Genomic DNA, 23,886 nt, shown 5'->3' with positions numbered 1-23,886 from the left:
GATACTAGGCCTACAAGGGTTCCTCACCCAGGCCGATGCCACTGTTCTGAAGGAGGTAGCTGAGGTGGTCGAACATGGACCGCTGGTTCTGACGGCTGATGCGGCAGAAGTAGCACAAGAAACGACAACAGTTGGTCACCATGCGAGGGAATCTGATCTCCTGCAGAGAGAAAACACATCGAGTGAGTGAATGCATTGATTAGTAGTCTGTGTGTTTAATATGCAGACAAGTATTGACATGGTTAACACATACATTACATACACATCCATGCAGAGTATGCACAGCTTGCCATGCAGCATACCTGTACAGTATGAATTTTAAGGCACTAATGGCATATATAAAAAATCCACACTGGAAACTACCTTGGAGTCGCCACCACCCAGGACATTGACCATGACTTCCATGACGGTCTCGTGCATGCCCAGTGCACGCATCAGGTTGGGGTGTTGATAAAACACTCTGTTGCTCATTATGTTCCTGATGGGAGAGACACAAGATTCATGTTGATTATCAGTTCCTACTACTTCATCTAAACAGGTAGATACCAATATTCCATACAGCCCTGGCTTACTATGATAATACACAGGGCAATAATTTTGTATATGCCATTTAGAAGACGCTTTAATCTAAAGTGATTTACAGTACAATACATTTTTGTATATATGGTCCCATCAAACCCACAATTTAAGCGTTATTAACGCCATGCTCTACAGTACCAACTGAGCCACACAGCACCACAGTGCACTGACCCGATGCTCTGGATCATGAGCCTCTCCTCCTCTGGGCCCATCTGGACGATGAGCAGCGAGCGGATCTGACCCAGACACTCCAGCAGGTCCATGGTGTCCTGGACGGACACAGCGTTGATGGTGTAGGCCTTGGGTAGGGCCCGGATCAGCTCGCCCAGCCCGTCATACTGCCTGTGCAGCAGACTGAACATCAGACGCACCAGCTCTGGGTTCTGGATGAAGGACTCCTGGGCCCAGTGGATCATGGTGTGGGAGATGAGCTCCTGCAGTGTGCCTGGAGTAGAGGGGGGGGGAGTCAGGTGAAGAGATGTTAGCTAGATGAGAGTACAGGCTTTTTCGAATGTGAGAGGGATAACATGCATTGCAGCCCACAGAAACAATTTAAGATTAGATGAGATAAGATCAACTTTAGTGTTCCAAAGGAAAATGGTCATGGACACACAGTGCTGGTGTATAAACAACTAAAATCAACATAAACATAGTACACTCCATTTAACATTGCACACTGGTCATTCATACACATAACATCAGATTAATTTCCTAAGGTAAACCACTGGCTTGATGTTCCTGTTTGAACAGATCCATCTGTGCATTCAGGCGTTAGAGAGAGACTCACTGGGTTTGGTCTCTTCCACTGGCTCTGGCTCCTCCTCCACCTTCTTCCTGCGGAAGTTCCTCACCCTCGCCACAAGTCTGACTAGTCTTCCACGGAGAGAGTTGTCCACCTCTTCCTCCACCTCTTCCTCTTCAATATGCACACCTGAGGGTAGAGTACAGAAGGGATGATACAGTAGTTAATTGAGATGAAAACAGTATGTATGTATATGTGAGATCCTCTGTTCTGTTGGTATTGCTACTGTATGCGTCAGTGGATTCCTCATTCCATGAGATACAATGAGCCTGTTCTCCAATTTCTACCTCCACCAGCCTCCCCCTGCTATGGGTATATGCTTGACTAACCACAGTGAGACAGCAGGTCGTTGTGAAAAGCCAGCAGGCCGTTGCGGACTTCGTCAGGTACAACAAACTCGTCATCCTCCGTACAGTTCTTGAAGTTCATAAGCATGTTGACCTGCACATAAATACAGGACAACTCAGCCAGCTGTTATTATACAGTATGTTGTTCAAGGGCTAATGCTACAATTATGGTTCCAATTACAGGGGGGGAGGGCAAGCACCCCCATAACAAATCAGGGCCACCCCATAATGTAGGCCCCCTCTAAATGATCTATTCTACGTCATCACACAGGAGATAGAGGCTGTATGTACAGTACCTGCTCCTGTGGGGGAGAGCGGAACTCGCGGGTCTTGCGGGCGGTCTCAGCGGCGCTCATGGTGAACGCCAGCATGAGCTCGTTGTAGCGATGCCTCTGGTTGGCCTGCACCTGGCTGACAAACTGGTCTGAGAAGGCAATGATAGCCTCCACCCTGTGACGTAGCTCACAGTCACAGAAATACTGCAGAAGAGTGCACATCTGACAGAGGGAGGAAGTTTAAATAGGGTGAGCAAAACATTGCTGACATGTTAGAAAGACAGATAAGGTATACTCTATCATGGTGGGTGTAAAAGTCACAGTTAACTGAAGAGGACACACACACATGCATGCACACACGCAACAAACACCAACCTGCAGTTTGACAGACTCTGGTAGCTTCATATGGAGTAATCCTTCCTCTAAGCCCTCTGTGTCTTTGGCCTCTCCGTCTGTCTCCGCCTTGACCTGCTTCTCCTGCGTCTCCTCAGTGCCTTTCTCTTCAGCCACTTTCGCCACCACCCCTTGTTCTACGGGCTCTACATCCTCCAACTCATCCTCCATATCCAACTCCTCCTCTTCATCCTCACTGATTCCCTCATCCTCAAATTCTTCCTCATGTCCGCCTACTACCGCTCCCTCCTCCTCTTCCTTCACTTCCACACCTTCTTCTTTGATGGCCAGCTGTTGGACCTCCTCTCCCTTTGCCTCCCCCTCTCCTTCAGCAGGGGCCTCTACCGCTCCACTGAAGACTGTGGGCTCAATCATTTTCAGGATATGCTTGACATCCTCATCTTCAAACACGCCCATAATGAGGAGGGTACTGATGAGCTTGAGAATGGGTACGAAATGGAACTCAACACTGCCCCCTACAGGATCCCGCATAGCCTGCCCCCCGTCCTGCACTGCTTCAGTCAGCATGTTCAGGGCCTTCTCCTTCAGGACCTAATAAGAGAGATACATGTATGATAATCAGAAGTAAAAACTCCCCCCCCCCACCCCCCCTCTATCAGCCTGAGCTTCCTTACTAGGACTGGGAATTGCATGGGATCTCACGATACGACATTACATACGACACAGAAAAATAAATACAAATAATAATCAATACAATAATCGATATGCGAATTATAATAATCGAATTATAATAATAATTCACATACGCATACAGATATTTCCCCTTGCCACTACTCCTTACCTGTAAGGGGATGGAGGGACTGAGAGTGTAGATGTCCAGGTCCGTACCCACAAACCCAGTTGGGGAGAAGTGTAGTTTGGGGCGCAGGCAGGTGGTGAGCCCCACCCCTGGTAAGGCGTGGGCCTTGTCCGCGTCTGCATCCGAGTAGAGAGTGATGCTGCGCGTCTCTTCTGTCATGGGCACGATGAACTCCTTGTTGGTCATCAGACGGTTCCGCTTGGCAGACTCCAGGTGCATACTGATGAGCAGGTCATAGTAGCCACTCCTCATTGGCCCAGGCAGGTAAGTGTTCTCTATGGCGTAGAAGAGCTGGGACTCATCCACATGGCTGCACAGGGCGTGGGCCACACGGTTGTTCCCCAGGGCGCAGACTGAGCCGTACAGCTTTAGAGTGTGGTAGTGGAACTTTAGCATGTCCATTCGCTCTGACAGCTCCAGGACGTCTATACACCTAGAACAGGCAGAGGGAGGTAAGGCCATAGACTGTAGACGCTGCAAACTCTTTCACTCTTTATCAAATGCAAATAAATTCATCATGAGACCATAAGTTTGCTGTCTTCCCTGTAGTAACCAAACAATTCTTGACATGACATTTTTGCATTTTAGCTCATTTTAAGAGTGTCATAGCAAAGGGTCTGAATACTTATGTACATGAGGTATTTCTGTATTTCAATTTTAATAAATGTATTGAAATGTCTAAAAACTTGTTTTCGCTTTGTCATTCTGGGGTATTGTGAGTGGATTGATGGCAAATTCTTTTAATTGAATCCATTTTAAATTGAGTCTATAACACAACAAAATGTAGAAAAAGTGAAGGGGTCTGAATACTTTCTGAAGGCACTTTAAATACAACAATCCATGTCCTCTCCTGCTCTGAGGTAAAGGTGAGTGTGGTCCGGTAGTGACTGTGCTCTGACCTGTTCTCCTCGGGGATGTGCAAGGCCATCATGGTGAGGGGCTCCATACACTGCACCATCCAGCCATGCCTCTCATTGACACGCCCCGTCTCTGGAGCCAGGAAGTTGTTGGGCATGCGGCTCCAGATCACAGGGGTCAGCATCTGGACGTCCAGCCTGGGAGGACACTGAGGGACCGGGTTCTTACGCTCACTGCGGAACATGGCTGCCGAGATGGGCATGATGTTCTGGATGGGAGAGAAAACATTTACCACACAACGCATCAAAACCGAGGGCTGATTATTGATGTGAAAATAGAGGTTGAGCATATTTGGGGGGGCTGTTGGGGGGCGGGGGGGGGGGGGGGGGGGTGAGGAGTGTGAACTGTGAAAGCAGGCACAGTGATGAGTGTACTGGAATGATTCTCTGTGATTCTGACCTTGAGCTTGCCCAGCTCCACTTGCAGTATGTTCTGACTGGAGGGCAGGACAAAAACAGCTGGGAACAGCTTTGTGTTGGGCTCCACCTGGAATAATCCACCACAGTGTTACACACAGTACACACCAGAGTTATGGTATCAATTTATTTTATCGTCAATTCGGGACATTAATTCCAATTCCAAATTTCCTCTATGCTGGAATTTCAGTTAATTTCCTGAATTGAAATGGAACTGACCCGAACCCTGGTACACACGTCTTACCTGATAGAAGGTGTTGATCTCTTTTCCATTAGCAGTGAAGGTCATGAGGCCTGTGTCCAGGTCAATAAGGCAGCCAATAATAAAGTCCTCCTGACTGATGCGGGTCTGCTGGGAGCTGCTAAACTCTCCTCCCCACACCATGTAACAGTTGCTGCGCTTCATACTGACAGAAGGGAAGACGGGGAAGAGAAGATCATCTTTTTGTGAATGTGTGTGTGTCCTCAGTGTGTGTGTGTGTGTGTGTGTGTGTGTGTGTGTGTGTGTGTGTGTGTGTGTACCGTGTGCTTGCACGCGTGTGCTTGCATGCATGTGCGTATACCTGTCTCTATGTGCATGAGGACACGTTACTCACCTGTCATGGATGTTGCCTTTGTCATCTCCCACAGTAACAGTCACATTTCGCACCTTGCTGAGGTCAAAGTGAGGGTCATACTGGTGGTAATCAGGGGTGATCCAGCCCACCCACACACCGCTGGGCTCTTGTCCAGCAAACACACGCACTGAATAATAGTACTATACAGAGAGGAGGTGGGCAGAAAACAAACAATAACAAATTGGGTTATTTGAACTACTTAGACAAAACAAATATGAATCATTTCTCAAGCCATGATATCCTGGGGAAAAGTCAAATATCATATAACCATTGAATAGCATTCAGTGCAAATGTTTCATTAGCAATAGTAAAACGCATTGGGTAGACATTGAAAGTAAGTTTAGTTTATTAGAAAACTTAATCAAATTAACTTTCTGACTTGGTTGGTAGTTACGTTGAGGAGATTTGGCCACAACTGGTGAACTTTGTCTCTTGAACCCATTCACACCCATTGATTTTTTTGTTAGCGATAGCTAAAGTTTGTAGTGGCTATTTAAACAACTCTGAACCATGGTTACAGTTTCTTCTGGCCCATGGACCACTTTCAGGGTAAGGAATCATCTGACTATAAGGTGTAAAAAAGTGAATTATCCCTTTAAATGAGTCTGGCATGGGTATGAAGAGGTCAGATGTAAACAAACATACTGTAGTGGTGTTGAGGATGATATCCACGTCATCTCTGTCATCCGGGACCACATCCTCCATCAAGCGGGGAATATTAATAACAGGGGGAGGAGCAATGAAAGCAGCCTTCTTGGCCTTGAAAAGGAACCTGAAGAAGACAGCAGTCAAAGACAGTGTCAGTGTATTGTAAGAACATCCTATTCAAACGATATTTCATTAATACAGACGTGATTATGATTACAGTCAGAGTACTGTACATCGTCTTTGCACATTACCAGCTGTACACAAGTAAGTTGTTGTACAGATGTAGCCTGTCCAAACACATTTTCTTCCCCTTTACTCCCCTCACCCAATCTAACCCCCCCCAACTAACCCCTTCTTCTTGCTTTTCTCTGTAGAGGCATCTTTCTCATTCTCTCCATTCTTGTTGACAGGGATCTCCTTTGGCACAGAAGGCTCCTTCTCCTTCTCCTCCAGCTCCTTCCGAGTGGCCGACTTCTTCAGCACCTCAAAGTCAGAGTCTGGGTCCACCTCCAGCACCTCGTCCTCGGGGATGGTGAGGGCTCGAGTGAGGGGCGTGGTCCCGGCCCCAATCTTGAACGTCTCGTGGAACTCCACGGGCATGCTGAGTCTGAGGAACAGCAGGTCTGTGTTGGCGTTCTGAGAGCCAAACGTCCTGTGGGTCAGCTTCAGACAGGGGGCGCTATCCACTGTTCCATCCACACGGGACACCTATATGGGGAGGGCAAAAGGGTTGTCAATCACATACTCAATCACATACTGATCTTATGCATTTTTTTTTTTTTTCAATTATGATAATGGTAAAATTAGTGGAAGTAGTTTCTATGCATTGCAAAAAACTGGAGCATAATATACAGATATGTAGTGCACCTCAATGTGAGGGTGGTCCGTGGGTACAGGGATGTACTGGGGCAGGCTCTTGCTGAACCACATGGTGATGTCTCTCTTCATGTTGATGGCAAAGGGCTCAAAGCCCTCCTGCAGCCCACAGATGGTGAAGTAGCGCAGGCTGCTGACGTTCTGACCCAGGTTGATCCTGCCCACCTGGGACAGGCCCAGACTGCACACAGGAATAAAGCCTGGAGGAGGACAGATATCACTCTAATTCAAAACAGCTTTATTTGTCCCCAATTTATTTGTACAGCTAAATGAATTAATCTACCCAAATACATGGATCATAACATGGGATTATTCAAGAGATCCATACTTCCTGTAAAAAAAAAAGTCCTTCCTGTGAAAGTGATTTTTTCAAAAACAAATTTGGAAGTGTGATAAGTGTGAATAAATATGTGAGAGTCATGATTAGTTGAAAGCTCCCTTGTGAGCAATCTGTGCCCAGAGCCCAGAGCTCTCTTCTCCGTTGGGGGTGTGGTGTGTGCAGTGTGTGTGTGTGTGTGTGTGTTGTCTTGGGAGGGGTGTGCACATGTCAAATTCCTACAATTGATGAGAATTGATTGCATGGCCAAATAAAGAGTCTTCTTCTTCTTCTTCTTCTTCTTCTTCTTCTAATTGCAGCTTTGAGACCTTTCAGATAAGTCTCTACCAACATTGCACACCAGACTAGGCTATACTCACCTATTCTTCTTGTGAATTGCCCAAGCTTTATCAATTTGGTTGGGGATTGTTCACATACTTTTTCTCAGGACCCTAAGTCCCAACCTCCAGCCACTCACCCTCTCCTATCTCTATGTCCTTGAAGGCCATCTCAGAGCCAGAGTCACTGATCAGCATCTCTCCGTTGAGGGTGAACATGATGATCTGCTCTGTCAGGTCGATCATACAGCCCACCACATCGCCAGGTAACCAGCTGCGACCAAAGGGCTCATTGCCCACATGCCAACGTTGAGCCTGGAATGTAAGGTCAATAGGTTAACCTCTTCTGACAGTAGCCTAAAAAATAGGCCATTACCACCTGTTGTTGTTATTTTTGTCTGACTGAACACATTTTTCCCAGATGAGCGAACACTAACATGCTGAACAGAAGGAGCCAATGTCATACCTTAAAGCCATTGAAGACATAGGCCAGTTCATCCGCCCCCAGCTCAGTATCGGCACGGGCACTGGGTCTGGCCCAGCCCACTCTCATTTCCCCCACCGTCACAGCCTCAAACTCAAAGTACCACTTCCCCTGGGTCACCGCATAGGACTTCTCCGCTCGGAACACTCGGATCTTATCTCCACGGGAACTACCTGAGCCATGGCCACCTGCAGTGACGTAAACAGAGAGGGGGACAGACACAGGAACAATGAGGATGTTTCATGGTGAAGCTTTAAAGATGTATAACAACAGTGCATGGAGTTTATTAAAGCAATGAAATGTAAACAGCTTGGCAGGCAAAGAGACAAACTCACTGCTCTCTTGGTCAGGTGGCTCTATGTTGTAACCGTAGCCAATGAGAGTGCGGACAGCTGCACACACAGTGTCTCTGTTGGTCTTCTTGGTCTTTTCATCTAGCAGGTTATATGGCACCAGACGGGGGTTGCGTTTGTTCATTATGTCCTGAAGGGCAAAAGCAGAGGTAGGCTAAAGTCAGTCCAAACGAAACAAGAAGATACAGTGTAGGTCAAAGTAATAATTATAGTTCATAACTCTGCTTTAGGCAGAGATAAGGGGTGGATACTGTAGTAGGTAATATAAATATAGAAAAAAATATGAATAGTGTGATGTTGTGTTTCAAAAACTCTTTTATCATTTTATGTGTTTTCAACAGTTACATAAATGTTCGCTCTGAAAATATTCTTCAGTGACTCAGTTCTATTAGGTATGAGTCATACTTAACACAGGGATATCACATTTAGAACAGAGTTCAACATTTAGAACATATCTGCAACACTTTAGGTGAGCTTGTGCCCACCTTTACGCCTACATGTGCATTAAATCCTACCTGCCAAAAACAAGATTGGTATTCAAGGACTTGAGCTACTTGTGAGAGTGAGAGTAAGATAAAAAGAAATAAAAAAAATCTCCTGCCGGAAACAAGAGAGATGAAAGATACCTGTACAATACTATAGGTCCAACCCTGGCGTACGCGGTCACGAGCCCACACATTGTGTCCATTTTCTGCCAGTCTCTCCACGAGGGTGTTCTGATTGGGTGTCAGCTTGACATGGCTGAGGTCCAGAGGGGTGGGCTTGTACCCACTGCTCATCACATACCTAACGGTGCAAAAGTGGTCTCTTGATTAGTGTAATGATGATGTTTCTGATATTGAAGAATAAAATCCAATGATGCGTGGAAGAAGGTAGACACTCAAATTGAAAATGTAATAAAGACAATTTATTAGTCAAGTCGACTTGGGACACCAAACTACTGTCCAAGAGAAAGGTCAGCAGGGAAGTGGCAACTACAAATAGTTTGCAGTCAATTTTATCGTAGGTAATAAACAGGAAACCAGGACATAAAGGTCATCTCAGTTAGGCTTGGCGCCAGTGAGTCTGACATGTTATCGAACAGAGATCTTGGGGTCTGGTACCCCTTGTTGTAAACCACATTCCAAGGGTCACTCAGGAAAATACATTCTAACAATTAGATAAGTAAAAGAACATTAAGAAAAAGAAAAACTAGGCCAGTTACATGATGATTCTACATTCTAAAATGACGAGGTGCCGACCATGACCATGCCCATGTAAGTACGGTTCATAACAGAATAATGATGCATCACAACCCTGAAGTACTGTATGACTCACGTCTTGGGTAGCTTTATCCTTTTCAGGTTTTCCTCTGCTTTCTCATCTCCCATTCCCACATGACAGCCCAACGCCAGAAGTGTCCTTTGAAAAAACACAGAGTGAGGCTGCGGCACTGAATTCCTAGTACACAAAAACACTATCTGGCTGAGAATACCATGTCCAAGACCTTGACTCACTTTAGTGTCTCTCCTGACATGGCAAGGTTGTAGTTTTTCTCTGGCTCAGGCAGGCTCTGGAAATCTACCAGGCAGGGATGCAGTTTCTTATTGTCATCTCGGAACTTAGAATGGATGTATAGGGGGGGAAATTAAGAGCTGTAAGCCAGATGACAATCCTACATACATAGTATATACAGTCATATTAATGGTTTGTGCTGACAAGAGTTGTATGGGGAGCACTCACTGGCCCAAAGGTCCATCCTTGTTCAATACGAGTGACAGCCCAAAGCTCATGGCTATTCTCTGCCAGCTTCTCCCTAATGCGCTCCAAGTGAGGTGGAAGCACAATCTGAAAGGACAACATAGTGAATGGAGGCAATCGTAAGGGTAGAGAGAGACGTGTCACAAATGTAAGTGGTTTACCTGCACTGTGTCCACAGGGCAGGGGGTGAAAGCTGTATGCGAGAGGGACTGTGTGGGCCCCAACAGGTTGCGGATACCATTGAAATCATGCTTATACTCCTTGATGGGCTCAATACGCAGTCGGTCCTTGGGCAGCACAGCCTCATAGCACGGGGCATAGCCTGGGGGTGGGAGGAATTTAAAATCCCCATGTCGGCCTCCAAGGAGAAAGCGAAGCCTGTAAGCGAGAGACCAGAGGACATCACATCAATCTAGTCGTCTTAATAATTATTCCAGACAGAATTTCCTGAATAAAACAAAGTCTAAATAACAACAACTACATTAGGTTGCGGTTCTCACTTGATGCCTGCGGAGAAGCTGACGACAGGGAAGAAGAGGCCATCCAGGTTGAAGTTCTCAAACATGCCCTGCACTGGGTGCCCGTTAATACGGAAGGAGATACTGGGCACGCTCAGATCTAGACAGCAGCTGACCACATCATCCGCCACCAGGATGTGCTGATTGGGAGAAGCCACGTGACGGGGGACACGCCCTATGGACACATGATGAGGTCAATGACACGTGGTCAGGTGACAGACGACTGTGTTCCAACGCCAGGAGGACCTGCTGCTCACTGTACTGTACCTGACCACAGGTGGAGTCCATCGAAGCCGTATGAGTAAAGGTCATCCCCCACGCCGTTGGCTCCCCAGCCCTCACCTCCTCCAGGGTAGGGGCTGTAACCCTCGGTCAGAGCCCAGCCCACACGCAGGTGGAACACCTGAGCCGTCAGAAAGGGCTCCACATGGTCCACCATCACCTCAAAGTACCACTTCTTATACTGGGTGGATCCTTCACACGTTCCCAGGAAGATGTTGGGCCTCATACTGACCAGAAGGGGGAAATAGAACAAATATGAATCAAGTGAATAAAAGAGCAGATGTTGAATATTTACAACAGATCTTGTTCTTGTGTGGTTGTTGCACCGTACCTGGTGACATAATTGATGATGTTGCTTTGCAAGAGGAGGTCGCGACCTGGAAGCAGATTCTCTGTGATGAGATTCTGATTGGACCTTACAGCCACCCCGTTACACACACATAAAGAGCAGAGCACATCCAACACCTAAAACACAGGAAAAGAGCAGGTGAAGCATGTCAGTAGGATTGCATTAAACACCTCCCTGACACTGACTAGTTAAAAAAGTAATTACAGTATCCCTGAACAAACAGTCACTGACCTTGTGATTGCGTCCATGCTTATCCAGTAAAGAGATGATGGATTTAATGTGGTTCTCCTTGATGATGTTCAGGACCTCAGGACTCTCAATCAAAACACAGTACAGCACCTCCAGAATGCCTACGGTGAGGGTAAAACACAAGGAAACACAGAGGTCGCTTAAAATAGAATAGAAGTATGAAATGGAAATTGTCTCAACCAGTTCTGGAAGAGAGCTGGGGGGGTTGCAGAAGGACTATACCTGAAGAAGCCTCCAAACGGTCCAGTTTGCTGACCAGCCAATCCAGGTTGTCACAAAACAGAGCACAGTTGGCGCGGTTACCTCTGATCAAGGAGGCTTTGTATAAAGAGAATGACAGAGACAATAATTAAGCCAAGCAAGGCCATGTTCAGAATGAAGAGATTGTATTGTATCCCCAGTAGACACACACCTACGATAGTAGTTATGCAGAGGAACATCATATGCCTTGGAAAAATCTAAGGAGTCATTAAAGAAATGAATCATGAGTCATAATAGGGTAAAACATACCCAGCAGCTCGTACAGCAGATTAACAATCTCCTTCCAAGACTCGGCAGCCTCTTCCCCGGCAAACTCAGAGAAGTGGGCAGCCGTGCTGTAGACGTTGAGACGGTCAATACAGTCCAGCACCAGAGTGATCATGCCCTGAGTGGGATGAATTCAAATAAAAATATGTAAACATTAAAAAGGAGAGGCAGTGAAAACACTTCAGATTGAAGTGTGTCAAGCTGTTCCTACGTATAGCATAGCATGTGTTCATGGTGAGGTGTATTCATCCCCCTTATCCACTGCAAGTAAGTACTGACCTCCTCCTGGAAGAGGTTCTGTCTGTTCTTGAGGGAGCGTAGCTTGGTCTGCTTCTCCTCATGCTCCAGCTCCTCCTCGGGTGGGCGGAAGTAGAAGATGAGGTCCTGCAGAGAGAGCGCCACTGTATCCATGGGCAGAGACGGGGGGCCTGGAGACTTATTCTTCCCACTGAGCGAGTCCAGCGCTCTGAACACAAGAGAAGAGGAGAGGACATGACAACACTGCACTGATAATAAGGTAGTACATTGAGGCAGTTTTCTCCGCTCCCTGCTCGGAAGGACAGTTGGTTGTCAGGGCCTTACACAGTACAGAAGATCCACTCAGTTAGAAAATAAATTGGGACCTGACATTAATACATTCAGATATTCATATGGGTTTATAAGCTGCAGTGAAGGAGGGAGGGTCCATCCATACTTTATGAACTGTGTGAAGAGGCCTGCTGTGCTGTAGATCATACGAGCGGCCTGAGACTCCTCTGTCTGGGAGCGGGCCACGGTGAGAGCGTCATCCATGTGACCCTCCTTATGAAGGATGGCCTAAGAGAGAGAGAACCAAACACATGGGGAAAACACAGGTATTCAAAACAGGGGAAATATGTGTATTTTCAAATCACTATTCATTTTTTTTTTTTTTTTTACATTACTGTCCTTCATTGAAGGTGTTTTTAGACACTTAGCCACACCACCATACCTTCCTCTTGAGAGGTCCAAGACGGGCGGACTTGGCATCAACAGAGGCGTACGTTAGCCAGAGGGCAGTGGACACATGCTGCACAAAGCACATGGACTCCCCATACTTGATTTCTGGTGTGCCCATGCCCTCCACATCTCGCTTCTGGGCCACCTCGATCTTCTCCTGCAAGTTGGAACATTGAAAAAAAAGGAGAAAGAATTATACACTCTCAGTTGGATTTGATATTATTATTCAACACTGGGTATAGGTAGAAGATATGGGGCCTCATATATAGATTAGGCCCAATACTGCTAAAAGCATGTGGTTGATTCTATAAAGTGAACAACATTTATTTTCATACTGATGTTTCTTCACAAAAAGAAAAGACATTTCTGTTATAAGCTGGTTTGTGATAACTGACCTTCGAAGCTCTAAAGCAGAAGGCTGCCATTTTGGTGTTGGCTTTCTCAGGGTCCACCACCAGCAGTCCTTTCTCTTCATCCAGACAGAGGTATCGACCCGTTGTTATGTGACGGACCCTAAAAGACTGGCCCCATTTCATGTGACCTCCACTCCAACTGAATAGAGCAGCAAGCACAAAGAAGCACACCCCCCCCACAACAGACATTATGTTAATAAAAGTGAATGGATTTTTTTTTTTTCATGGAAGCTGATGCACTCAAGTGAATCCACTCACCCAATACGAAGGGGTTCTAGTCTCCATAGAGACCGGGCATGGCTACATACAGCACCTCCCTCATAATGAGCATTTCTGAAATAGACACAGCATGTGTTAGTCACTGTTACTGACTGGTGGAGGATAATACTGGTATATCTGATATCAGGTGTATAACAATAACAATTCATCTGTTTTGGTCACCTGCGCTGGTCATCTCCCCCTTCGGCAGCAGGTATGGCCAGACATTCGTCCATATGACCATGGAACAGCCTGAGAACATAGCCTCCAGTCAGGAAGCCTGCAGGGGTAAGGTTACAGCAGGTTATGTTTGTTACAATTTGCACAATATGGTCGGTCGTACTCATTCAAGTGCATGATTTTTCTTTGCAATTTTGGGATACTGAGTTAATCCTGCTAGAATCAGCACCAAAAATTGCCCAGCTGTGCACAAGACTTCCACCTTTTTGTTTTACAGCAGGTTATATAATCAGTTTAAAGCAGGTAGTGAGAATGAGCAGGTAGTGAGAATGAGGAAAAGATACATAAAGATACGGAAAGTATTCAGACCCCTTCACTTTTTCCACATTTTGTTGTGTTATAAACTCAATTTAAAATGGATTAAATTAAAAGAATTTGCCATCAATCCACACACAATAGCCCAGAATGACAAAGCGAAAACAGGTTTTTAGAAATGTCAGTAAATTTATTAAAATTTAAATACAGAAATACCCCATGTACATAAGTATTCAGACCCTTTGCTATGACACTCTTAAAATGAGCTAAAATGCAAAAATCAACAAATCACTCAATAAGTTGAATTGAGTCCATCTTAATGCAAGAATAATAGTTCATGTAATTTTGGAATTAATATCTTTGTTTTTATGGGGTCTCTGTACATGAGGTATTTCTGTATTTCAATTTTAATAAATGTATTGAAATTTCTAAAAAAACAGTTTTCGCTTTGTCATTCTGGGGTATTGTCTGTGGATTGATGGCAAATTATTTTAATTTAATCCACTTTAAATTGAGTCTATAACATAACAAAATGTGGAAAAGTGAAGGGGTCTGAACACTTTCCAAAGGCTCTGTATCTGCTCACTACAAAATCTAAAAATAACATAATCCACACCTTCAGCAAGCTCACACCCAGAACACACAGGGTTCATGTTCCACAGGGTCTGCATGAAGGAGGCATCCACCATGAGGTCACCACTAGCGTAGGAGAGATGCTGGAGAGAGAGAGAGAGAGAGAGAGAGAGAGAGAGAGAGAGAGAGAGAGAGAGAGAGAAGGAGAGTAAAAGAGAGAAAGAGATGATAAGAACTGGTAAGCTGCCTCAACTTCAAACTGGTGGTGATGGTACTGTACACTAGGTACAAAAAAGACTTACCAAGTATCTCTCAGAGGATACACTGACTAGGATGAGGTCATCTCCCACCCTGACCTTCTCTCCCTCTGACCTCTGCTTGGAGGCAGGATGAATGGTCCACCAGCATGCCTCCCCTATGGAGGAGCATATGTGCATTACTCACATAAGGACCAATATGTGAATTCAGCAGAGACCTTGAGAATAATTTGCTCTTTTCATATTGTGAATATGTCTCTCCCAGGGGAGGCTGGTGAAGGCAGAAATCAGAGGACGGGCTCATTGTAATTTCTTTTTTTAATGGAATGAGGAATGCTAACAAACAAGTGCTGTCCTCCGATTTCTACCTCCACCAGCCTCCCCTGATCTCTACACAGTAAGAAACATACCTGTGGAATCCTCTTGTAAGCCCACATCAAAAGACAGTTTGTCTGTGAGAGACCGTGACGTGCTCAAACAGCTGAGGTACTGCAGCAAAGAGAGAATACAAAATGTCCACTCCTGAGTTATGACCCCCACAGCTGTTAAACCCAGCATTGCACAGTACAAGGAAGAGACTACTAGATGATGATGTCGAAGTGGAGAGGGATAGTGGATAGTCAAATGAGAGGAATGTGAGAGACTGAAAACAGAGAGGCAACAGTGGATGTTGCAGGCAGAGAGGAGGCAGCTCACCATGCTTGAGTGAGTGTGTTTCAGTAGGATAGCATGGCCATACAGCAGGGTACGGTGGCCTCCACCCTGGGAAGACTAGGAGGAGAGGACAGAGAGAGGGGACAAGTTACAGTCCAACCACACCACAGAATGTATGATTCTAATTCAGCATACAGCCTGCTGCTGAGGTCAGGCACACAGGACTCTTGTGGACTGAGGACAGAGATGGGAGAGGAGACAGTCATCCTCTTCGTACCAAACAGGGAACAGTGGGGCCAGGCAACAGACAACCTGGCTATGTGCCAGTGGGAGAGGATTTACATAGACCATTTATATCACAGAGAAACCCCAAAAAACACAGACATGGCCACATAATGTCAATTATGAACAGGGGGTGAGTATAGAAGGAGATACACAAAACGATGACAGAACATCAAGTCAATCAAGTACAATGCATCATATGGCGACACAATTCCAACCACAAGTAATATTTGTTCATGTCTGTGACTGAACTGAAGAAAAAAAACAAAAAAAAATTCAGGAGAACAAAACATTTCACAAAACAACTGTTACTTCAACATATTTGTTAAAATTAGTGATTATCACGTCCACCGTAAACATTGTTATGATAATGATTATTCCGTGAGTGAGTGCAGATCCCCTGGGGGTGTTTTTGGGGTTAAGCAATCCAAGTTTAGAACACAGGGCATGATTGAGGTCCGGGTCAGATTACACTTTGAAACCCTTATGATGGTTGGTTGAAGTGCAAACACAATTTCTCAGGGAAGAACAGCATTGCTAAAGTAAAGGTGAAGGTGTGGTACTGTATATGCATGCAATGTTTGACCAGCAAGATGTGGAGGGGTGAAAATGAGGTGAACATTTATGAACAGGGAATTGAAAATGGAGACTATTTACTGTCGGACACTTTGGGACAGGGCAGTAAAGGCTCTACGTCAAATGAAATATTGTACGTGACATCACTCAGTATGTATGTGGAGAAAATTTATGATGTTGGATGCAGTAAGAGCTTCTTAGCTGCTCCTAGGCTGCTGACAGGAATCATTCCTTGAGTGTCATTTGAAACGCAACTTGGTATTTAAGCTATGACAACACTAAGCAAAGTGTGAAAGACATGAGGAGTGAAGTGCAGTTATAGCCTACTGTTGAGGGTAAAGGAAAAAGTGCTGCCTCACTGATTCAGACAGGGACATTGGGTGAGAGGGTAAGGAACCTCGGGGTAGACAAGGGGAGGAGGAAACGTGACAGGAAGTGAAACATGAGCAGACATACCCATTTGTCCAAATCGACTGCCTATGGTTGGCAGGTGAGAGGGGAAATGGGGTGTGGGGTCAGAAAAGAGACAAAACGAAGTTAAGTTGCTACTGTAAAAAATCTGAACCATTTCAGGCCATGTTTTTTTACATGTACTATATGGCAAAAATGTCTATACAAGAAATACACTATAATTAAAAATACTGGTACATAAAAGTAATTAATCATTCAACTACAGAAGCAAATTACTCAACTTAAACAGCTTTGTGTCAATGACATCAGAGGATGCTGTAACTACTGCAGAACACACAGTAATAGGCCCATAATACTACTTCATAAAAAGTCTAACCAACATGAAAAATCACATTTGTAGCTTTGGTGAACCAGTCCGAGAGCCTCATACATTTCCACAAAACAGAATAATTGTCCATCAAAAGTTTGATCCCAGAGCACAACCTTCCAGCCTCTCTCTGTTTGACTCTTACCTCATTCAACTCCATGGTGTTGGCCAGCATCTCCTGCAAGGCCCGCACAGACAGGGACTGCTCCAGGATGAAGCAGCAGATCGCCAAATCAGGCGGCACATTCTACAACAAAACACACTCATCCATCAGCCAAACCAGGTAATTGGCAGCAACTGACATATACTGCAGAGCAGGGGAGGCTGCTGGCAGAGGCAGAAATCGGAGGATGGGCTCATTGTAATGTACAGAATGGAATGAGGAATGGTATCAAACAATGTAATCCATTCCATGCATTATAATGAGCCCGTCCTCTACCGGCCCACCCTGCTGGAGAAGCAACTTGCTGTGAAAGTGTGGAATGTGGTATTCTAGTACCTGAGCATTGGATGTCGTCTCCAGGAAGCAGAGACGGTTCCCAAAACCCTCACATGACAGGCACAGTTTGATCTGTTCTTTTAGGATGGAGGCAGTGCACTGTAGCACAACTTGATCATCCTAAAGAGAGACGAAAGGAGATTTCAAAACATCAAAGAGCACAAGCAACATTGATACAAAGGATACAAGTCTGGGGGTTCATATTATTGTTCAATATTGTGACTCCAAATACAGTGCCCTCCATAAGTGTTGGAAAGAGGAAGCATTTTGTCTTCTTTTAGCTCTATACTCCAACAGTTTGGATTTGATTTGGATCAATTACTATGGGGTTAAAGTAGAGATTCTCGGCTTTAATTCAATGGGGGTTTTTTCAGATTGGACCATTTAGAAAGCACAACATTTTTTAAACATACTCCCCTTATTTCAGGGCCCCAAAAGTATTGGAAAAAAACATGTAATATCCAAATTAAGTACTCATGGTTAGTATTTGGTTGACAATCCTTTGCATGGAAAAACTGCCTGAAGTCTGTGACCCATTGACCCCAACAGATGCTGGGTATATTCTCTGGTGATGCTCTGCCAGGCTTGTACTGCAGCCATCTTCAGTTGTTGTTTGTTTTGGGGTATTTGTGCCTAAAATCTAATCATCAGGAAATGAAATGCATGTTCAATTGGATTTAAATCTGAAGATTGATTTGGCCAGTCAAGAACTTTTCACTTTTTCACCCTGAAAAACTCCCTCGTTACTATGGCAGTATGTTTGGGGTCATTGTCTTGCTGTATGAAGAAGTGCCATTCAATGAATTTGGAGGCATTTGCTTGTACTCAAGCAGACAAAATGTTTCTGTACACTTCCGAATACATTCTGCTGCTGCTGTCAGTAATAACATCATAAATTAAGACAAGTTAGCCAGTTCTTGTGGCAACTATACATGACCAAACCATAGCACCTCCTTCACCATGTTTCAGAGATGAGGTGGTATGCTGTAAATTTTGGGCAGATCAAACTTTCCTCTTGCAATCACTCTGGTACATGATAATATTAGTGGAGGATAACTAGTGGTTTGAACCTTGCAGTGAAGCCTAGTTCGGTTTGTGACATATTCACGTCTACCTCCTGCAGTGTTCCTAATCTGTGGGGCAGTTGTTTTTTTGTTTAGTTTTTATTATGGTGAGCATTCTTTGGTCATCCACTTTAGGAGTGTTCCTTGGCCTACCAGCCATTGCTGAGCTCACCAGTGCTTTCTTACCTTTTCAATGATGTTACAAACTGTTGATTTTGGTAAGTCTAAGGTTTTGGCTATGTGTCTGATTTTTCTGACATTTCAGCCTCAAAATGTCTTCCCTGACTTTAATTGACATCTCTTTGGGCCTCATATTGACAGACACCAATAGCAGACTCCAAATGCAAAGCCTAGAATCAATACTAGACATTGGCAGCTCTTGCACACAAATGCACAAATGGTGTGATGGAACACACCTGACTAATCAGAAACACCTCAAAGTCAACACAAATTCAAGCATAGCAAAATTCAAGCAAATTCATTAGGGGGACTATGTATAAAAAGGGTTGTAATTTCTAAATGGTGAGAATCTCTACTTTAACCTCATAGTAATTGTTGCATTATAGCTGTTGGAGTATAGAGCTAAAATATGCTTCCTCTTTCCAATACTTATGGAGGGCACTGTATATGGAATGGCTCGTGACTGTTGCCAATGTGTGCATAAAAACAGTATGGAGCTATTCTGAGCAAGTATGTATTTGAATAGGAACTGTAGAACTGTACTGGGGGTTTCCAATATGGACTTAAGAGGAATCAACTGTACCATATACTGAATAATAAACTGTATATGTTTCATGATCACTAGCATAGCATGTTTCATTGGCATCGGATATATTGTAGCACCCATAACCTTGATAGGCCCATATTATACTAATATGTGCCAGGGGTAGAGTGGCAGCCAAAACTAATTTAACTACTTAGAGGGGGCTAAGAAAAAGCTGTACAAGAGAATAAAGTTACAGCAATAGGACTCTTGTAAACCGAAATACATATTTTACATCTCAAGAGAGCAAGGCTAGGTCTCTTTATGAAGGCCTTCGCCATACTGTACCTATTAATGGACACGTAAACCCCTCTGTCATATCAGTATTTAGCTTCTGCTTCTTTCAAACCATTCTGACCAATAAAGTAAGATTTCACAGCCAAAGGATTTCGGTTTCATGGTTGAACTCCAGGGTCATCTTAAGCTGCGTTTGATACTGTGAAGAGCCTGCATCCCTAACCATCCTATGGAAACCAAAACAAGGGTGGAGAGCATGGCATATGAGTGCCATGGAGCCACACAGACTGGGTTCACAGCTGCCAGCAGACTCACACCCATGTAAAATCTACACCTCTCATTCCTAACCTTCAGTCACACCTCTTCTCTCTCATTCCTAACCTTCAGTCACATCTCTTCTTTGTCATTCCTCTGTGCCTGTAACTGACCTAGCACTAATCTCTCTGGTTCTCTGACTCTGGCTCAGCAGTCACTTCTTGGTCCTCTATTTCAGTCCCCTGCACCTGCTACTCACACATTCCCCTCTGTGGAGCACCAAGTATTTGAGAGCCGGAGGGCCGGGCAAGTCAGGACTTTATTACTCAGCCTCAACGACATAATCATTTGTAGTGCGCACATGCAAAGAGCAGAGGGACTGGTACAGCCAGAGACAGGTGTCAAACTGTTATTCTTAAACAGACACCTCAAGATTCAAAACCCATATAATACCAGTCAAAAGTAAGTCTTACTCTTACTCTTTGTGACAGAGGAACAGGGGATGCAAACCAGTTAGAAAATACAGAACATACAGTATACACCTAAGCCATCACCGTGGCAATGACTCAACAAATCGTATAAACAAAAGCCCCTCATCACATATTCAATAAGGGGACCGTTTCAGATGGACTGAAGTAAACAGCTGCTGTCATGGGCCAGGCTATAAACTCGCTAATCCCTAGAGTCTGTAAATATAGAACTTAGAAGAGTTCAGGATGAACAGCATCAAGGCAAATGATGGTCAGTCTTTCTCACACCTCCACATTAAGCTGACCAGCTCAGTCAGATGCATTTGGGTCCAGTCCCCTTCTTGATGAGAGAAACATCCTCAATATTTTTCTTACCCTGGCAACACATTTCCACTTTAAAAGAATTACAACTTCATGACGCCTTTGTCAAACTTGTATAAGGCCATCACAGATGCTTCAAAAATAATTGATTTCTACTGTAAAAAGGGTGTTATAACAGGTCCATACATCTGGCACTTTGCCAAATGTGGCACACCCTTTTGTCACTTTGTACAGTATATAGCATAGACAAAGCTAGCAGGCAGTGTGCTGTAGGACAAAGCAAGCCTTCTACACCCCTCTCCTACCAGCACAAACATAGCACTATAAAAAGAAAGTGCTAGTGTCATTCGAGAATGATACCTCTACAAATACACACATATGAATTTCATGTATCTTTCACACCCCATGTCTGGACTCATTACAAGTTGACACTGCAAAACATAGAAAAGCCAGGCCTGTGAAATATGACTTGGGAGTCCCTGCTGAGGAAAGATTGCCTGACAGGTTAACACCCTACAGTCAAAATCTAACATTTTAAGTTGAAAGTCCAAGTATAAATATATCAATATACAACCATCTTGCTGTGATTTTACATTCCACTATGGGTTCTCATAGACAGCTGTGTTCATCTGGAAGAAAATGTAATATCAGTCTTTGCCAATTTGAGTGCCAAAACATAAGTGCCAGCATATCTTAGTGTGTTAGCCAGTTCTTATTAGGATAGAACAGATATAATGACATGCCAAGTGCTGGACTATGTTTGCATATCCAATTAGTATTCAATCTCAGATTATCCTTTGCGATTGGTCGGAGGCTTGTGAGCAGCGATCCCTGTGAAATGGTTGGTAACCTTGACACTCTGTCCGTCCCCTCGTCTCTGTTCCAGGTCTCCAGGGAAGCCTGGAGAGAGGCAGTCTGAGAGCGTATGGGTCCATATGCAGCACACTGGCATAGTGGACTAATGATCTTCTCTCCATAAGTACCCCAGGGAAATACCAAGGACATAATTCGACCATCTAAGAACAGCTATAACCTTCTACACATGACCACAATGAGGAATTCATTAATTACTCAGTCTTCTATAAATTTTCTATTAATTAAGTCTCCCTATTTCAAAAGCTGTACATTTACAAATTACATTGCTAATTTGTCCGTATTGTGTCAAAATGTGTTCACTTCAATGGTACACATTTTTATTTTATGTGTCAATGTAACCTCCCTCTCTTTTCCATCATGTTGATCCTATCACCTGATGCGTTAGTGAGCCAATATTGTTGTATCAAAAGCACTTAATTCTTCATTTTCAAATACACCATTTCATTTCTGTAATTTCACAATACACAGCTCAATTCATCTTGTATCTTTTGCTCAACATTCCTTGTTTTTATTGACCACTCTTTTCATGTATTTCTGTTTGCAGGAATCAGCTCTTACTTGTCACCAAGCTTTCTGGTCTGAAACAGTAACATAGCAAGCTGCTCTGGTATATAAATAGATAACAATGCAGACTAACCCAGCACCTGCCCCAGCCAATCTGCTCTTTCAAAGTCAGTCGAACGGAAGCCATTAACACAAAGTATGAAAGTTGAACTATAAGTTGCACTTAAGTTACACATTAAGACAAAATTAGGCATTTGTAGCTACAATGATAAAGTGATCATCTCCATCACACCTTTTGAAAACCAATCTGTAAGAATAATAAACAGAACCAAATATTTCAGCAAATGAGAGACAGCACGACTTACTGTACGCAAGAACTGAATCTCCTCCTCTCCTTCTCCTCCTTCAGCCATCCTCCCAAGGTGCTACTGATCACTCCTGGAGATGGGAAAAATGTCTGGTTGTCTCTCTCCCACACTCTCCCACCTCTCTCTTCTCACTCCGAGCGCTTGTGTGTGGGCGTGCTGAAGGACAACGTGGGTCCAGTGGCTCTGGCTGTGTTATGAGACAGACATAGTGACAGTTAACTCCTGCTCATTACAGCATGAAAAGGGGGTGGAGCAAAAAAGCTGCACGACTGTCAAGTGTAATTGAGCCACCATCTGGTATCAATAGTAGTAAACACTGCATGTTCAAATGTGTTTATATGCAATGTTGCTGAATCATTCTGAAACAAAATCTCTATATATCACACATAAAAAACCTCATCTGTTGTGAATAAATCAATGTGTTTGAATATATGACATTACTTACATTCACAGACCCAGTCAGTAACAACGGATGAAGGATGTTGCAGAAAAGATAAAAGTTAAAATAAATCTTTTTATTATGACTAAAATGTGGTGTAAACAATACATATGTTAGTAAATGACAAAAAAACCCATAATAAATATGGTCTGAAATATCAACACTCAAAATGCAATTATAGACAATGTCATAAAACAACAGGAAGACTACATGAAACAGCATGAAAATAACATAAAATACACCTTTTCTGAGGTATCATCAAGTTTCCATATCACACAATAAAATCAGGAAGCACATTTTTGATGTGTTCTTATTTTCCCCATCTTTATGCTGAAAAATACAACAAAAAAAATCTAAGTAATAAAAACTGCCATTTGTCTGCACTGTATCTGTGTCAGACCTGCAGAGGGTCTCCTGTCACCATGCTAATCTCATGAATGGGCCAGCGGGGTGAGTCTCTATAGCGCCTCCTGGTGACTGGGGGCCTAAATTGCAAGCCTGGTGGAGAGAGAACCACAGAGAGAGGGCATCCACCCATTGCACTGAGCCCCACGTCTATTTCTATGAAGTTAAATGGGGAGCAATTAGTGTCCATGTATGCAGTATTGCTGTTTTCTGAGGGTGATGTACTGTCTTTCTGTGTGAGAGCTGGTATAATGTCATTGAGCGTGCATGTGTCTACATGAGAGAGAGGAGGGGCTGGAGGGGAGGGAAAAGGGGGTTTGACCTCAGAAATGTGGGGCTGATGCTGTTGAGGCACCATGGTCTGAGGTATAACATCCATGGTTGACTGGGACGGTCTATCCAGCTGCATTAAAACCGTAAGGTCTTCTTTCCCTGGGTCCTGCTTCGCATCACATATATTCAAGTGCATCTCCAGCAGGTCTTGCAGATCTGACTTTTTAGGTTGTTCCTGTGATTGTGGTGGTGATTTGTTGGGTTTCCTGTCGCATGATTCCTGGCTCTGCTCTAGGTTTG

At 44.2% G+C, this 23,886-nt stretch overlaps 1 protein-coding gene across 1 annotated transcript in view; it reads right to left on the bottom strand.

The window, feature by feature from the left end:
* Positions 1-22,514, bottom strand: part of LOC310801084 (ryanodine receptor 1-like) — a gene marked incomplete at its 5' end in the record, with an annotated part of 52,161 nt that extends 29,647 nt beyond the window's left edge. Inside the window, 43 exons of the mRNA XM_083665050.1 lie at positions 28-157; positions 364-478; positions 751-1,024; positions 1,367-1,510; positions 1,711-1,822; positions 2,025-2,225; positions 2,379-2,948; positions 3,199-3,649; positions 4,116-4,342; positions 4,534-4,620; positions 4,795-4,957; positions 5,147-5,307; positions 5,813-5,939; positions 6,165-6,523; positions 6,683-6,891; positions 7,486-7,660; positions 7,812-8,017; positions 8,165-8,312; positions 8,809-8,968; positions 9,500-9,583; positions 9,679-9,782; positions 9,905-10,009; positions 10,084-10,300; positions 10,423-10,615; positions 10,708-10,949; positions 11,054-11,187; positions 11,303-11,421; positions 11,543-11,638; positions 11,831-11,966; positions 12,128-12,314; positions 12,543-12,664; positions 12,819-12,983; positions 13,222-13,378; positions 13,498-13,572; positions 13,681-13,777; positions 14,609-14,708; positions 14,868-14,980; positions 15,233-15,311; positions 15,519-15,593; positions 16,791-16,811; positions 17,258-17,359; positions 17,612-17,731; positions 22,467-22,514. Of these exons, the coding sequence (XP_083521176.1) occupies positions 28-157; positions 364-478; positions 751-1,024; positions 1,367-1,510; positions 1,711-1,822; positions 2,025-2,225; positions 2,379-2,948; positions 3,199-3,649; positions 4,116-4,342; positions 4,534-4,620; positions 4,795-4,957; positions 5,147-5,307; positions 5,813-5,939; positions 6,165-6,523; positions 6,683-6,891; positions 7,486-7,660; positions 7,812-8,017; positions 8,165-8,312; positions 8,809-8,968; positions 9,500-9,583; positions 9,679-9,782; positions 9,905-10,009; positions 10,084-10,300; positions 10,423-10,615; positions 10,708-10,949; positions 11,054-11,187; positions 11,303-11,421; positions 11,543-11,638; positions 11,831-11,966; positions 12,128-12,314; positions 12,543-12,664; positions 12,819-12,983; positions 13,222-13,378; positions 13,498-13,572; positions 13,681-13,777; positions 14,609-14,708; positions 14,868-14,980; positions 15,233-15,311; positions 15,519-15,593; positions 16,791-16,811; positions 17,258-17,359; positions 17,612-17,731; positions 22,467-22,514 (6,910 nt within the window). The remainder of the gene's footprint in view (positions 1-27; positions 158-363; positions 479-750; positions 1,025-1,366; positions 1,511-1,710; positions 1,823-2,024; positions 2,226-2,378; positions 2,949-3,198; positions 3,650-4,115; positions 4,343-4,533; positions 4,621-4,794; positions 4,958-5,146; positions 5,308-5,812; positions 5,940-6,164; positions 6,524-6,682; positions 6,892-7,485; positions 7,661-7,811; positions 8,018-8,164; positions 8,313-8,808; positions 8,969-9,499; positions 9,584-9,678; positions 9,783-9,904; positions 10,010-10,083; positions 10,301-10,422; positions 10,616-10,707; positions 10,950-11,053; positions 11,188-11,302; positions 11,422-11,542; positions 11,639-11,830; positions 11,967-12,127; positions 12,315-12,542; positions 12,665-12,818; positions 12,984-13,221; positions 13,379-13,497; positions 13,573-13,680; positions 13,778-14,608; positions 14,709-14,867; positions 14,981-15,232; positions 15,312-15,518; positions 15,594-16,790; positions 16,812-17,257; positions 17,360-17,611; positions 17,732-22,466) is intronic.
* Positions 22,515-23,886: the final 1,372 nt, after the last annotated feature.

This window comes from Argentina silus (assembly GCF_951799395.1).
Source record: "Argentina silus genome assembly, chromosome: 2".
Lineage (NCBI taxonomy): Eukaryota > Metazoa > Chordata > Actinopteri > Argentiniformes > Argentinidae > Argentina > Argentina silus.
Note: the sequence above shows the minus strand (reverse complement) of the source record. Positions and strands in the feature narration are given on the sequence as shown.